This window comes from Lithobates pipiens, unplaced genomic scaffold, assembly GCF_037356315.1.
Source record: "Lithobates pipiens isolate NorthernLeopardFrog02 unplaced genomic scaffold, aLitPip1_a1.2 Scaffold_10, whole genome shotgun sequence".
Classification (NCBI taxonomy): Eukaryota; Metazoa; Chordata; class Amphibia; order Anura; family Ranidae; genus Lithobates; species Lithobates pipiens.
This window is the reverse complement of record NW_027507686.1, coordinates 61,583,457-61,599,572: the sequence shown is the minus strand read 5'-3', so window position 1 is coordinate 61,599,572 and position 16,116 is coordinate 61,583,457. Positions and strand designations below refer to the sequence as shown.

At 44.6% G+C, this 16,116-nt stretch overlaps 1 protein-coding gene across 5 annotated transcripts in view; it reads left to right on the top strand.

The window, feature by feature from the left end:
• Positions 1–4,241, top strand: part of LOC143931124 (5-hydroxytryptamine receptor 3A-like) — a 71,425-nt gene extending 67,184 nt beyond the window's left edge. For 4 of the 5 annotated variants that reach the window (XM_077455739.1, XM_077455738.1, XM_077455741.1 and 1 more), the window contains 3 exons: positions 114–318; positions 2,594–2,797; positions 2,872–4,241. In XM_077455739.1, coding sequence (XP_077311865.1) covers positions 114–318; positions 2,594–2,797; positions 2,872–3,152 — 690 coding nt within the window. In that variant the 3' untranslated portion in view covers positions 3,153–4,241. The remainder of the gene's footprint in view (positions 1–113; positions 319–2,593; positions 2,798–2,871) is intronic. The other variant, XM_077455740.1, reaches the window with a different exon arrangement.
• The last annotated feature ends 11,875 nt before the right edge of the window (positions 4,242–16,116 follow it).

Below are 16,116 nucleotides of genomic sequence, written 5' to 3'. Positions count from 1 at the left end.
CATATAGTTTCAGGAGCAGAAAATAATCGTTGGTGGTGTCTGCATGCAATTGTTTTGCTGAGAGAATGTGCAATATATTTATATACTGTTTCCATATGATTTTTTTTTCATAGATTAATATAAAAAGAGTTGCTGTTGTATACGTTTTAAACCTCATTGTACCTGCCGTTTTCTTGGTATTCCTGGATATTGCAAGTATGTTCATCCAGAATTACACAAATAGACTTGATTTCAAGATCACCGTTGTTCTGGGTTTCTCCGTGATGCTGCTCATTCTGAATGCCTTGCTGCCCAATTCTGATAGCACCCCCATGTTAGGTATGTTATATTATGATAGAAGTAAATTTACAATTCAGTGAAATATGACATTGGTTTTAAAGAAAGCCTGCCATGAGAGAACCTGCTAAATGTTTGGCTGTCAGAACAATAATGCTGGTAAGGACTTTTCATTTCTCTCATCCAGAAGTGCATATTAGTTCTGGATCAATAACCCAATTTTTTTTAAAACCAAATACAGCTAGGCAAGTAGTATATTTAATCTAAATTGATAACATTTAAAAAAAACATAAAGTGATACTCAGCAATATATGTTTTCTTTCTTTCATTTTAAAATTAATTTTAATTTTTTATTTCTATGTAGCTTTTCCCTGGGGTACTCAAATCACTTATGCATTTACCTTTTAGTCTAATGTATCTAGCTAGTACCTTTCTATGCCCCCTGTCTCCAAACAATTACCTGATGTCCCTTGTCATCATCACTGGCTTCAGGTTGATCTGCACCACTTCCCCAATCTTCTGGGTTGTGCAGCAAGGTACTGAATACAGTAGACCGATAGGCTTCTGCTGCTATTAGCCCAGTTGTTTGCAGGAGGGAGCATTGGTGTTGCTTGCCCAGAGCTATTTGTATCTATGGATGCACACAGCACTGCCCATTGGGTTACTAACCCTTCCCTGCTCTATCCAAAACTAAAAAAATGGCTTTAGATATACTTTAAGATTACTGAAATGTAACATCTTTCCATTCAAATTGTCATTTGAATTCTAAAGGCAATATTTGAGCTGCCAGTGACGAAGCAGGATTATAACCACTGCTTTTTTTTTTTTAGAGAATATGTGCAGGAATTCTAAAGTTGGCATTTTTTTAATTATAAAATCGGCATGCTAAATTTCTTTGAAAACATTTTTCGCCACACTGTACTCAAAAGGTTGTCTACCCCTGATAATCTCAAAATTGTATCAAAATATATATTTGAAGGTATTGGAGAAAGACTTGCAGCTAGAGAGCAGAATAAAATGGGAGATGGATGTGGGAAAACTCATAGATGACCAATGGAATAGTATTGTGGCCTCAATAGACTAACTTTCTCTATCACCAACTCAAAGACTCAAAAACTGTTTTACATTTTACATAGGGCATATTATACCCAGAAAGATTATCTATGTTTGGGGGGCGTCCAGAAAACTTTAGGAACTTGCTTAAAGAACTTTAAATGGTGTGTCTAAAATATAATGCTGTAAAATACACAGGGGTAATTAAACCTTTTAAAGACCAAACCCAGTCAAAAATAAATCCATATGACTGCAAGTTCAGCACTATTCTGGCTTCCCATAACTCTTAGGCCGGTCATAAACAGTTTGAATCATGTATGGGCAGGTTGAATGTACCAAGTTGATCGATCGTTCAACTTGGGTACCATCAGCCTGATAGATTTAGCCTACTATAGCGGTTAGCAGTAATCACTATCTTCTCTCTCCGCCCCCGACCCTCCAGGAGAATACAGTGTTTCAGCAGAAGGGATTACCGTCAGAACTGCCTGTGTTATTGGGGAAATGGGGCCGATTGCTTTCCTGCAACCACAGGTGAAAGAAATTCACACCATCTTGGCCTGCCTAAGCCCTTGTACACACGGTCGGAGAATCCGTCGGAATGTGTCCTATCGGACCGTGTTGTCCGTTAATCCGACTGTATGTGGTATGCATCGGACTGATTCAGTCGAAATATCTGCCAGACCCAATTTTCCAACTTGTTGGAAATATTTTCCGACCAACTGGTTTGATCGGACATACTCCGATCGTGTGTAGAGAATTTTGATCGGACCAAGTGCCACGCATGCTCAGATCAAATTCCTACATCAAAGCTATTGGCTACTAGCCTGAACGTAGTCCCATCGTAACGAAATTACGTCATCACGTTCTGAATGATCGGATTTTTCGACAACTTAGTCCGACCGTGTGTATGCAACAGTTTCGGACAAGATCCGACGGATTTGGTTGTCGAAATCTCCGACCGTGTGTACAGGGGCTAAGAGTTAAGATGTCCTCATTGCCTTTAACAATTCCATCTAATTGTTGTGACCATTACCAAGCCAAAGTAATGTATGATGTTGTGCTGTCCAGATGGATTATCCACAATGTACAGTGTACTAAGATAAAATCTGCTTTGGAGGAAAATTGCAATTAATGGCTCTAAGAGATACTATGGGTGATTCAGTTCTCCAGTGCTTATCCAAAAATTACCTTTGCATGCAGACAAATGTATTTAGTAATATATATATTTTTTATGGGATAACACCTAACACTAATCTTTTTTTAGGTACTTTCTGTTGTATTTGTATGGCCATGATGATTCTTAGTATCATTGGAACAATAGCTACTTCCTACATGACAGAACAATCTACCAATGCACAGGTTCCTGCATGGGTCAAGATACTGGTCTTGAAGCATCTGGCACGTATTATGTTCTTTAAAAAAGATTCTGCCAAAGATGAACTGGTCACGCCAGTCACGGCAGACAATGGTAAGTGTTCACTACAAGATTTTTTTTACATCTCTTTGCCTATCCTCTTTACAAGGCTTCATTTTATTTTACAGATCCTGAAAATGCAAAAAAAACTGAAACAAATGAAGATGTTTCAGACGGGAGGAGAGCACTAGAGAATGATTCAAATGTTAAGAAAGAAGTTAAGCTGTTAAAAAGAATCTTGTTAGAAATTTTAAGGATCCATCATAAACTGATACTTGATATGCAGCAGAAGGATGCAAAGACAGAATGGTTACTAGTAGCCAAGATTGTAGACCGACTAGTCCTTTTTCTGTATCTTAGCATTGTAACGTTGGTGTTTATCATTATGATTTGTGTTTGGACCATTTAGGGTTCGCTTTGACATAACTAAGTTCTGAGAGTCAGCTAGTGGAGGTTTTGTACAGCAGAATGAGAACCTTCAGATGTTTATGAACTGTAAATTCCTATGTGTGGAGTCAACCAAGGGTGGGCTGTATGCTAAATTGGTTCATATTGAAATGCATAGTTGGGCATAATGCTTTTATGATATTTCCTTGCAATAAAAGGTCCAGAAACAAACCATGATGTTTGTGCTCTACCTTCCTCTTTGGATATGCTAAAAGCAATTGATTCATAGTAGCAGTATAGTCGCATAGTAGTAGTAGCAGTATAGTAGTAGTCTCTTCAAAGAGACTTGTCACTAACTTAAAACTTTAAAAAAACCTTCTAAACAAGAGCATTTAGAAGGTGTGCACAATAAAAAAGTGTTTTTTTTTTATTTCGGATTCATTCTCCAAGTAAATTATTTTGTTTTGTCATGTACATATGACATACATATGACGTTATGTTAGAATGATTCGTTTTCTAAATTTGTTTTGTATATTTGGATTTATTTCATATATTTGTTATTCCAAATCTATTTTGGAAATTTTGGAAGTTTTTAACTTGTTAATTCGTTATTTTGGGAGATCAATTATGCACTTTGAGTCATCCCTGCTAGTCCAACCCACAAAGAGAAATGGAATGAGTTCATCAAATAATATTGAATGGAACTGTGCGCATCTGAAAGTAATGAACAAAACCAAATTAATTTCGAAGTCATTCATTATGTTATGATTTGGAGATTCTGATGGATCCACCTCCATCCCACCCAAACACAATAAGTTGGAATCATCATCTTATGTCACTTTTATACCTTACTGTATTTATTGCAATATTTCCATTTCATATGTAGTGTATTTTTTTTTTATAATAATGAAAAATGTTAATGCAAAAAGAATAGGCTGAATATCCAAGAGTCAAAGACTACCACGCTGCTATCATCCGAATACGATGATAAGATCCAAAACAATTTGGAATATTTGTAATGTCTTTGTTTTTTTTGGAGGCTTCAAACATTATTAAAAAGTCCAAACTATCGCGTACTACCATCTGAATAAAATAAATGAATACAAATGAATTTGTTGTTTTCGTTATAATTTATTCAGAATCATTGAAATTTGTTACTGTTGTTCGGAGATTCAGATAATTTAGATTCAGATAATTTAGATGTGTAACAAAACAAGTTGCACGTCACAATCACGTCAGATGCAACTTGAGTCGCACAGAATTGCATGACAAGGGAAATCGCCTTGTTTTCAAAGGTGTTGTTCACAAATCAGCATAGTGCAATTTTGGAAAAGGTTGCTGTACTATTTTGGAGTGGTTCCAGTGTGATTCCCCATAGAATATGCAAACCACAACCAAGTTGCACTACATAATCACAGTAAAAATTAGATACCCTCCTGCTCCTGTGTTGTTGAAGAGCAGCCTGTGCTCCAGAGGACAGAGCGGCTCTGTGTGTCTGCCCCCCTCCCCTCCTGCCCTATCTCTCCTAGCAGCATAAGCAGCAATACACTGGGGAGGACACTTCTGCTGCAGGGAACACTGGGAACTGTAGTATAATGGGGTTTCAAATCACAGGTGTCACAAAGAAACCTTGAAAAGGGAGAAGAGCAGCAGAGTTTTCCCAGGTTTTGAGCTGGAGGTCTGGGCAGAGCAGTACTGGGAACCAGAGTGTGACCTCTAATTCCAAAACTGCTAGTTGCTTGGCTGAAATTATTGATGCTAATCAGGGCTCTAGTCCTGCAGGAACACATGGGAACGGCGTTCCTATACTTTTCCACAGCAGGAACGCTGTTTCCTTTTGCATCCCTCCTGCAGGATGCAGCTGCTATCAGTGGCCCGGTGTACCAACGGGGAACGGGGTATCGATTCAACCCATGCCACACAATGCGGGGGTTGTCAGGCCGGTGTTCTGCCGAGAACTGTCATCCCATCGGATAGGCACAGCTCTTGCGCAGTACGGAGGACAAGGAGACGCCAAAAGTCACCAAAGATAAACGGCACCTGCGCACTTAATAGTACCTTTTGCCCTTAGTCCAGGTTCAAGCCCCACCATGCAAGTGGACATATGGTGGATTATGTTAAACGGCACTTAGTAAGAGGGCCCCTCGCAGGCTCGCTTTGTTCGCCACGCTTCACTCGCCAGGCTTCGGGCAGGGCCTCGCTTTGCTCTGCAATTTTTTATTCTAACTCTATGTCCACTTGGATGGTGGGGCTTGAACCTGGACTCAGTGCGCAGGCGCCATTCATCTTCAGAGACCTTTGGGATCTCCTTGTCCTCCGTACTGTGCAAGTGCAGTACAGGGCAGACACTGTCCAATGGGGACAGTATTTGACAAGACACCGGCATCACCGGGCAGCATGTCCACCTGGGCAAAGCAGCTAGGCAGCTCCTTCAGCCTGCACCACTCACCTGGCCGCCTATTTTGCTCAGCAGGCGGGGGGGGGGAACTACTGTTTCTGAGGACTTGACCCCCTGATGCTAATGCTTTGGTTTCAATGACAATGAGTCTGATTTTTCTCTTTAATTTTTTGAACAGATGTAGTGGTTCAGGGAATTTGAGGCATTGAACCTACATACAACCAGATAGCTTTTACAAAAGTAAACCAGGAAAGGGTAGCCTCCATGTGTCTTTTATTACAGGTGTACCGTAATCTGTGTATAACACGTATGCTGTTTTAAGAAATAACACCTTTAATTCTGACTGAGTTCAATTAAATTTAAACTACATTCCAGATATAGAATGTTAACTGCAGTTGTGTATTTTAAAAATAGTTGAATATACCTTGTATATATACAAAAAGCATAAGTGCCTAAATTTGTTATGATATCAATCTTTGTTGTCCCTGCAAAGCAAAATGAATAATGATGTAGCCATCAAAAAATATATAAAATAAAATGTATAAAATAAAGTTCATAAAGTCCAAGAAATAAAGTGCTATCCACCACCAATGTGCTATGATGATTGAAGCTTTAGATCCACCAAATGCCATACTGACTGTGCATGCATCCACCTAGTCTAGGTAATTAACGTTCACCTCAAAGTATTGATCTAAATAAATCAAGGTCAACTACAGAACTTTATTTGCCCCTCCTTGGGCTGTATTATCAGCTTTTCCCCAAAAGATTATTTTCTTCTCTTGGAGCAGAACCACACTCAGATGCAGATTGCATGCAAGAAAAAATAGGACTGATAGTGATCTCTGTATAAATGATGCTTTATTAAATACCAAGATAAAAAAATACACTCACTTTTAAAAAGCACACTCTATAATGCTTATAATGCTATAATACAAGCTTCATAAACAACATGGGCACATCTATCCACATCTTTCACACCACATAGACTCACCTGACCCTTAGGTGACCACTTCCCAAACGTAACCAGTGTAGCTCTACCCCATATGCGTTACACCCACTCTCTGTACTTCTTCAGTAGGGGAGGGTGCACAACAGTACTTAGATTGGGAGAGGCAAGGGCACAGCAGTATGCACATGGGGTGGGGGGGGGGCACAGCAGACTGGGAGAGGAAGGGCCATAGCAACACCCAGACTGGGAGAGGAAGGGGCACAGCAACACTCAGCATGGGAGGGGTAGGAGCGTTGCAGCACTTAGACTGGGAGAGGAAGGGGAACAGCAGCACTCAGACTGGGATGGGTAGGGGCATTGCAGCACTCAGATTGGGAGAGGAAGGGGCACTGCAGGACTTAGACTGGGAGAGAATGGATTCATAATAGCACTCAGACTGGGAAAGTAAAGGGAACTGCAGCACTCAGACTGGGAGAGGAAAGAAAACAGGAACAACAGAACTCACACAAGGAGAGGAACGGACACATCAGCATTTAGACTGGGAGAGAATGGATTCATAATAGCACTCAGACTGGGAAAGTAAAGGGAACTGCAGCACTCAGACTGGGAGAGGAAAGAAAACAGCAGCACTCAGAATGCAAGGGTGGTGGAGGCAATCTACATGCATGTATTTCCACTGTCTGTGTAGCTGTTTTTCTGGAGTTCACGTTTACAAAATAAAACACAAAAGGTACATTCATTTTTTGTATACAGATAATGTTACTTACTGTGCTTTTAATGCTAAAAATCTGTCCTTTGGTTAGCCAAAGTATGTATAGTGCACCGTGGATGTATTTAGTACAATACATTTTTAACATCAGACATTGAACTCTTCAGAAACATGGGTACTCAGTGCTTTCATTACTAAATCATGCTAGACAATATCTGATACCTGTCAGTGATAATGTGATGGGAGTCACTTTGGGCGGGGGGCTTGTGGAACCCAGCTTACCTTAGAGAGGTTTGGAAACTCCTTGTCCAGCTCCCCCAGGCCCTCTTATGTGTAAGCCAGACTGTGTCTGTTTGGGGCAAAAGGTAACCGAGAACCCCAGTTGGGTCTGTCCTAACCAGACTCACAGTAAAAAACCACACCGGACTAAACATTTTGTGTTACTCCTGTTATTCAGAGTTCTATATGTGTGTTTTGTACTGAAAGAATGAAGGGGCTCTTTCACTTGGGACAGTAATATTTCTGAATAATCTCCCTCAAGAAATATGAAGATAAATTCCACCTTTCGTCTCAGACCATTGCTAGTTTGAGGTGGGGTGGGGGTATATTTGTTAAGTGGCTGTATCCCATTGTTGTTTTGTTTCTGTCTGTTTTGGGAGCAAAGTATTATGGGATGTATATGTGTATGTGGATTAGATGCTGGAGGGGGGGGGGGGTTTGTTCAGCAGCCCCTCCTAAGACGGTCTACTGCTGGAAAGTTGAATACATCTGTGTGTCATGTTACTGGAGGAGGTAAAGTTTAACCCACACTGTGTCATTATGCAAAGAAGGGGGATTTTCCCCTGAGTGTATATCTTTGTGTATCTACTGTATGTTTCAATAAACAGTCTTATGCTTCTTACCACCCTACACTGATGCCTTGGCAAGTGACTGGGTGGGCTAAGGGATCTTGGATTGTGCTGGTACTGGGCAAAGGAAGCTTATACGGCAGACATACTGTTATTGAGTACGGGGGTTCGTCACAGATAACAAGAATGTTAACCAGCCAGGAACTGATATGTTTAGCTCTACTGTGACCAGGGCCGGTCTGACTACACATAGTTATGAGATAATCAAGGCCTGATCTGGTGGATAATGATTGGTCAGGAAATTATAGTATGTCTGTGGAAAGTTTGCCCTCTGCAGACACCACCATGTCAACTAATGTTAGGTGAAAAATAATTAATTTGGATATGACTATATCAAATGATTGCTATTGCTTCTTTAAGATAAGACCAATGCATGTACATATTTTTAATGGGAGGCCATAGTTCTATTTTAACTCAAGAGTAAATGTAAAGGATAACTCCATGTCCGTGAAAAATAAATATAGCATAATAAAAAAGCTATTATCTGTGAATGATCGGCCCTGGATGCTGAGCGTCTGCAAGTGCCCATGATTAGCTTTTTGAAGCTGTCAGCCTCCTATTGATTTTAACTACTTCAGCTCTGGAAGGTTTACCCCCTTCACAACCAGACTATTTTTTGTGATATGGCACTGTGTTACTTTAAATGACAATTGCACGGTCATGTGACACTGTACCCAAATAAAATTCATGTTTATTTTTACCACACAAAGAGAGCTTTCTTTTGGTGGTATTTGATCACCCCTGCGTTTTTTATTTTTTACCATATAAACAGAAAATGACCGTCGATTTTGAAAAAAAAATGCAATATTTTTTACCTTCTGCTAGAAAACGCTTCCAATAAAAAAAAGAAAAATTCTAATTTCTTCATCACTTTAGGTCAATGTGTATTTTGCTACATATTTTTGGTAAAAAAACACCAATAAGCGTATCTTGATTTGTTTGCGCAAAAGTTATAGCATCTACAAACTATGGAATATATTTATGGAATTTTTATTTATTTTTTTCACTTTTACTTGTGATGGCAGTGAACAGCGACTTATAGCAGGACTGCGATATTGCGGCGGACAAAATGGACACCTGACACTTTTTTGGGAACCAGTGACACCAATGCAGTGATCAGTGCTAAAAATATGCAGTCACTGTACTAAGGACACTGGCAGGGAAGGGGTTAACATCTAGGGTGATCAAGGGGGTTAAGTGTGTGGTCATCATGTGTTACTGAGTGTACTGTTTTTACTAAGAAATGTGCTGTTTTTTTTACTTGCTTTGCAGACAGAAACAAAACAGCACATTGCTGCTGTCAGAAGAGAGCCCTGTGTTTGTTCACCTACACAGGTCTCTCTTTGGTAATGTCCGGAGCCAATCGTTGGGTACTGGCGACCAATCAGCCGCTGATTGGTTGGTGCTATAGCCAATCGTAGCACAGCTTGGGTGGCGGGGGCACACTCTCTACCTCGGCACGTAGATCATGTACTAGCTATGCAATCCGGCACAAAGCGACCACCCAGCTGCAGTATATCTATGGTGGGCGGTCCGCAAGCTGTTAATGGAGCATCCACCCGCAGCTAATTACCACAAACCCTTTTTGGGTCACCTGCATATAATCGCTAATGGCCCCCTTTGCAAATGCGAATGGGACCCAAAAACATCTGAAAGGATATAGACACAGCAGCTTTTCTCATTAGAACATTGAACTTTAACCAACTGGTTATTATCAACCAGACCTCCCTATTCAGAATCAGTATGCAAAGAACATGGTGAAACAACAGCTATTTCTTCGAGCAACAAAACCCAGAGGAATTGTTTTTTCACAACAAAAAGTAGAATTATTCTCACGCTTTTGTTTCCTTTTCTACTAAGAAAACATATACCATCAAACAGTATATTAATTGTAATTCTAAATCGTGGTTTATGTAATTCAATGTAGTGCCTGCAACCTGCAATATGTTGGGTGTGCTATACGCCTGTGGATAGAATCTCAGAACATGTGAATGACACTACAAATGCTAATGCTAAAAATATTTCAAATGTGTCACAACATTTCCGAGAAGTACACCATGGCAATCTTGATACCTTTTCTTTTTTTGCGCTAGACAGGTTAAAAAACTCACAAGAAGAGGTGACACGATGAGTGCAGGAGGAGGAGGTGACACGATGAGTTAAGCAGTAGTGATGGACGAACTTCCGACGGGACGTTTCGCGAACGCGAAACGCGAACGGACACAAACGTTCGCGAAAACGACCGTTCGCCGCGGGCTCCATTGACTTCAATGGGAGGCGAATTTCGCAAACCTTTAGGTCGAATTTGCGGCCACGGGGTAATTATTAGGGGGTAGCACGTAGTCCCACCACCTGGACAATAGCATAATACATGTATGAGGTGAATTTGGGATCGATAACTACAAGCATTTTTTTTTTATTTGGGAAATTGTTCTGACAATTCAGGACTATGGAGCTAATGAAGGCAATGGAGGAGAGGGAAGGTCAGGGACCAGGGTAGGCAAACAAGAGGGTGCAGGAGATACAGAGCACTGACAGCAGCACCGTAATACAGAGCACTGACATCAGCACCGTGACATACAGCGCTGACAGCAGCTCCGTGACATACAGCGCTGACAGCAGCTCCGTGACATACAGCGCTGACAGCAGCTCCGTGACATACAGCGCTGACAGCAGCTCCGTGACATACAGCGCTGACAGCAGCTCCGTGACATACAGCGCTGACAGCAGCACCGTGACATACAGCGCTGACAGCAGCTCCGTGACATACAGCGCTGACAGCAGCTCCGTGACATACAGCGCTGACAGCAGCTCCGTGACATACAGCACTGACAGCAGCTCCGTGACATACAGCGCTGACAGCAGCTCCGTGACATACAGCGCTGACAGCAGCACCGTGACATACAGCGCTGACAGCAGCTCCGTGACATACAGCGCTGACAGCAGCTCCGTGACATACAGCGCTGACAGCAGCTCCGTGACATACAGCGCTGACAGCAGCTCCGTGACATACAGCGCTGACAGCAGCTCCGTGACATACAGCGCTGACAGCAGCTCCGTGACATACAGCGCTGACAGCAGCTCCGTGACATACAGCGCTGACAGCAGCTCCGTGACATACAGCGCTGACAGCAGCTCCGTGACATACAGCGCTGACAGCAGCACCGTAAGCAGCCCCAGGAGGAAGTCAGCACAGCACAGGGATGGTGTGATCCCCTCATAATAAGAACCCCCAGGAGGAAGTCAGCACAGCACAGGGATGGTGGGAGCCCCTCATAATAAGAACACCCAGGAGGAAGTCAGCACAGCACAGGGATGGTGGGAACCCCTCATAATAAGCAGCCCCAGTAGAAATATGACACCGCTCAACCTCTTCAAAGAGGAGGGTAGGGGCATATAGTACGGTGTGCTTTTTTGGGTCAGGGAAGTGAGCCAAATGAATTAAGAAGGTCTGTGTGCTTGATTCCAAAAATTGTTTATAGACATATACATGGTCTACTGATCACATGTGTTGAATTCCTCCGAGATCCATGCCTCATTCATTTTTAGAAATGTGAGGTAGTTAACACTGTGGTGAGCTAGGCGAGTACGCTTATCGGTCACAATCCCCCCTGCTGCGCTGAACGTCCTTTCGGACAGGACACTGGATGAGGGGCAAGCCAACAGTTCGATTGCAAATTGGGCAAGCTCTGGCCAGAGGTCAAGCCTGCCCACCCAGTAGTCTAGGGGTTCATCACTCCTCAGAGCGTCCACATCGGCCGTTAACCCAATGTAGTCGGACACCTGACGGTCTAGGCGTTCCCTGATGCTGGATCCGGATGACACCTGTCGATGGGTCGGCTGAAAGAATGACCTCATATCCGAAGTCACCAACACATCTTCAAACCGGCCTCTTCTTGCAGGCGCTGTTGGATTGGTACCCGCAAATCCTTCTCTGGGAGTGGGAATTGCTCCTCTGCCAGCGCACGCAAAAGCAGAATGCAGCATTTCTCGAAGCAAGGCCTGGAAGTGCTGCATTCTGACAGCCCTCTGCGACGGCGGTAACATTTCCGCCATTTTGTGTTTGTACCGGGGGTCTAAGTACGTTGCCACCCAGTACTGGTCCTTGACCCTCATGCTTTTTATACGGGGGTCCCTATTAAAACACTGGAGCATGAAGGCCCCCATTTGCACTAAAGTGGAAGCGGTGTGGTGGCCTGGCTCCTGCTCATCATCCAGGATAATGTCGTCCTCTTCATTCTCCTCTCCCCATCCTCGCACAACAGGGATCCCAGAAAGGTTTAAAGCATGCTCTTCTTGCTCCTGCTCATCCGCCCCGGCACCATCCTCCTCTGACTCCTCATCAGACTCCTGTTGTTGACTTGTCTCAGATAGAGTAGCCCCCCCTGGGAATTCATCCAGCATTGCGACTTCCTCATCTTCCCGCTCCTGCTCCTCCACAGCCTGATCAATGACACGACGCAATGCACGCTCCAGAAAGAAGGCATAAGGTACCATGTCACTGATGGCGCCATGGCTGCGACTGACCAGTTTGGTGATCTCCTCAAATGGCCGCAGAAGTCTGCATGTGTCGCGCATGAGCAGCCACTGGCGCGGTGAAAAAAAACCCAGCTCCCCAGAACCGTTTCTTTCGCAGAGTTCATACAGGTAGACGTTAACTGCACGTTTCTGCTGGAGCAGCCTATCAAGCATATAGAAGGTTGAGTTCCATCGCGTCGGGCAATCGCAAATAAGACGTCTGACCGGCAGATGGTGTCGCCGCTGAATGTCAGCAAGGCGAGCCATGGCCGTGTAAGATCTTCTGAAATGGGCCGAGATTTTCCTTGCCTGCCGCAAGATGTCCTGGACCCCAGGGTATTTGACAAGGAATCGCTGCACGACCAAGTTTAAGACGTGTGCCATGCACGGCACGTGCGTGATTTTGCCCTGTTTCAATGCGCTAAGCAGATTGGCACCGTTGTCACACACCACTTTACCAACTGTCAAATTGAGCGGTGTTAGCCACTCATCTGCCTGTGAACGCAAAGCTGAAAGGAGTGCCGGGCCAGTGTGGCTCTTTGCTTCCAGGCACAACAGACGCAGCACGGCATGGCAACGTCTCACCTGGCATGTGGAATAGGTTCTGGGGAGCTTGGGCGGTGCAGTGGAAGAGACGCTAGCAGCGGAAAAGGAGGAGGCAGCTGAGGAGGAGAGGGAGGAGGATGGAGTAGGAGGAGGAGAAGAAGAGTCAGGCCTGCATGCAATCCGTGGCGGTAAAACCAAATCTACACGGGTGCCACGGGTTACATGCTTGACGGCCGTCAGAAGGTTCACCCAGTGGGCAGTAAAACTGATATACCTTCCCTGCCCGTGTTTGCTAGACCACGTGTCTGTGGTCAGATGTATCTTGGCACCGACACTGTGTGCCAGAGATACATTCACTTGCCGCTGAACATGGCCATATAGCTCTGGGATGCCCTTCTCTGAGAAATACTTCCTTCCTGGGACCTTCCATTGTGGTGTTCCAATGGCCACAAATTTGCGAAAGGCCTCCGAGTCCACCAGTTTATATGGCAGTAGTTGGCGGGCTATGAGTTCTGACAAGCCAGCCGCCAACCGTTGGGCAAGAGGGTTATCCGGCGTCATCATTTTTTTACGCTCAAACATTAGGCCCACGGAAGCCTGCCTTTTTGCAGAAAAATGTGAGCTTGGCGTGATGGAAGGTGGAGTGGAGGACAATTGTGAGGAGAGAGGAGAAGGAGAAGTAGAAGACGAGGCTGGACGGTGAGAGCCTGCAGTGTGGCTTTGTGTGTTCCGTTGCTCCCACTGGGCTCGGTGATGGCTGCTCATGTGCCTTCTTAAGGCGGTCGTCCCTAGGTGAGTATTGGGCTTACCGCGACTAACGCGTTGACTGCAAAGATTGCAGATGGCAACGCTATTGTCAGCAGCGGACACGTTAAAAAAAGCCCACACTGCGGAGCCATGTGCCGGTGTCCTGGGAGCGCCAGATGTGACCGTACATGGTCGATGACTCGCTCCTGATACATTTGCAGTCTGCTTTGTCCCTGCTGTGCAATGTAAGTCATTGCTGCTTCTCCTCCCTATCTGCTGGTCCATATCTCCCTCTGAACTCCCCTCCTCTTCCTCTCTTGTGGGCACCCACGTGACATCACTAGACACGTCATCATCAACGTCACCTTCCCCACCGCTATAAGTAGAGTAGGCAGCAACACCGGGGACCAACCTCCTCCTTGGGCTGATCTGGGTACTGGCGTCAGACTGCTGAGTAGCGCTTGTTGCTACCTCCTCTTCCTGATCCAATACCAAGAGTGGCTGCGCATCAGAAATGTCCTCTTGATATGGATCGGAAAATAATTCCAGTGACTCAAGCGGAAGGTATGTGGTGGTGGTGGTGGTGGTCGTGTTGTTGGTGGTAGTGTCTTTGGGGGTGCACATAGCAGAGAGTGAAGAAGAGGGTGCAGATCGAGAGGATGAGGAGGGTGCAGAAGAGTAAGGCTGAGCGAGCCACTCAACCAAGTCTGGTGCATCCTTTAAAGTAATTGAACGCACCTTCTGCAACTTCCCACTTTGGCTCAAGCCTGTTGCTCCTGCCCTACCCCTACCACCCCTGCGGAAGGGCCTGCCTCTTCCTCTGCATGTCATTTTTTAAATGACCCTGTGACAAAACTCTTAGTCCCTATACCGCTGAAGGACTGCTGCAGTATAGGTGAGCGGTCAGCAGTGGTGCACGTCAACCCTATCTATTGTGGACCTATAGCGGTCCTTACAGAACAGCAGACTGTACCGCACTCAAGCCTATGTACCGTAGCACCCTATACCAAGTTACCAGTCCTTATAAGAACTTTTGTGGACCAAGCAGGTTGTGTATTAGTGTTTAGCAGACTGTACGTCAGTCCCTATACCGCTGAAGGACTGCTGCAGTATAGGGCAGCGGTCAGCAGTGGTGCACGTCAACCCTATCTATTGTGGACCGATAGCGGTCCTTACAGAACAGCAGACTGTACCGCACTCAAGCCTATGTACCGTAGCACCCTATACCAAGTTACCAGTCCTTATAAGAACTTTTGTGGACCAAGCAGGTTGTGTGTTAGTGTTTAGCAGACTGTGCGTCAGTCCCTATACCGCTGAAGGACTGCTGCAGTATAGGGCAGCGGTCAGCAGTAGTGCACGGCAACCCTATGTATTGTGGACCGATAGCGGTCCTTACAGAACAGCAGACTGTAACGCACTCAGGCCTATGTACCGTAGCACCCTATACCAAGTTACCAGTCCTTATAAGAACTTTTGTGGACCAAGCAGGTTGTGTGTTAGTGATTAGCAGACTGTACGTCAGTCCCTATACCAATGAAGGACTGCTGCAGTATAGGGCAGCGGTCAGCAGTAGTGCACGGCAACCCTATGTATTGTGGACCGATAGCGGTCCTTACAGAACAGCAGACTGTAACGCACTCAGGCCTATGTACCGTAGCACCCTATACCAAGTTACCAGTCCTTATAAAAACTTTTGTGGACCAAGCAGGTTGTGTGTTAGTGTTTAGCAGACTGTGCGTCAGTCCCTATACCGCTGAAGGACTGCTGCAGTATAGGGCAGCGGTCAGCAGTGGTGCACGTCAACCCTATCTATTGTGGACCGATAGCGGTCCTTACAGAACAGCAGACTGTACCGCACTCAAGCCTATGTACCGTAGCACCCTATACCAAGTTACCAGTCCTTATAAGAACTTTTGTGGAACAAGCAGGTTGTGTGTTAGTGATTAGCAGACTGTACGTCAGTCCCTATACCAATGAAGGACTGCTGCAGTATAGGGCAGCGGTCAGCAGTAGTGCACGGCAACCCTATGTATTGTGGACCGATAGCGGTCCTTACAGAACAGCAGACTGTACTGCACTCAGGCCTATGTACCGTAGCACCCTATACCAAGTTACCAGTCCTTATAAAAACTTTTGTGGACCAAGCAGGTTGTGTGTTAGTGTTTAGCAGACTGTGCGTCAGTCCCTATACCGCTGAAGGACTGCTGCAGT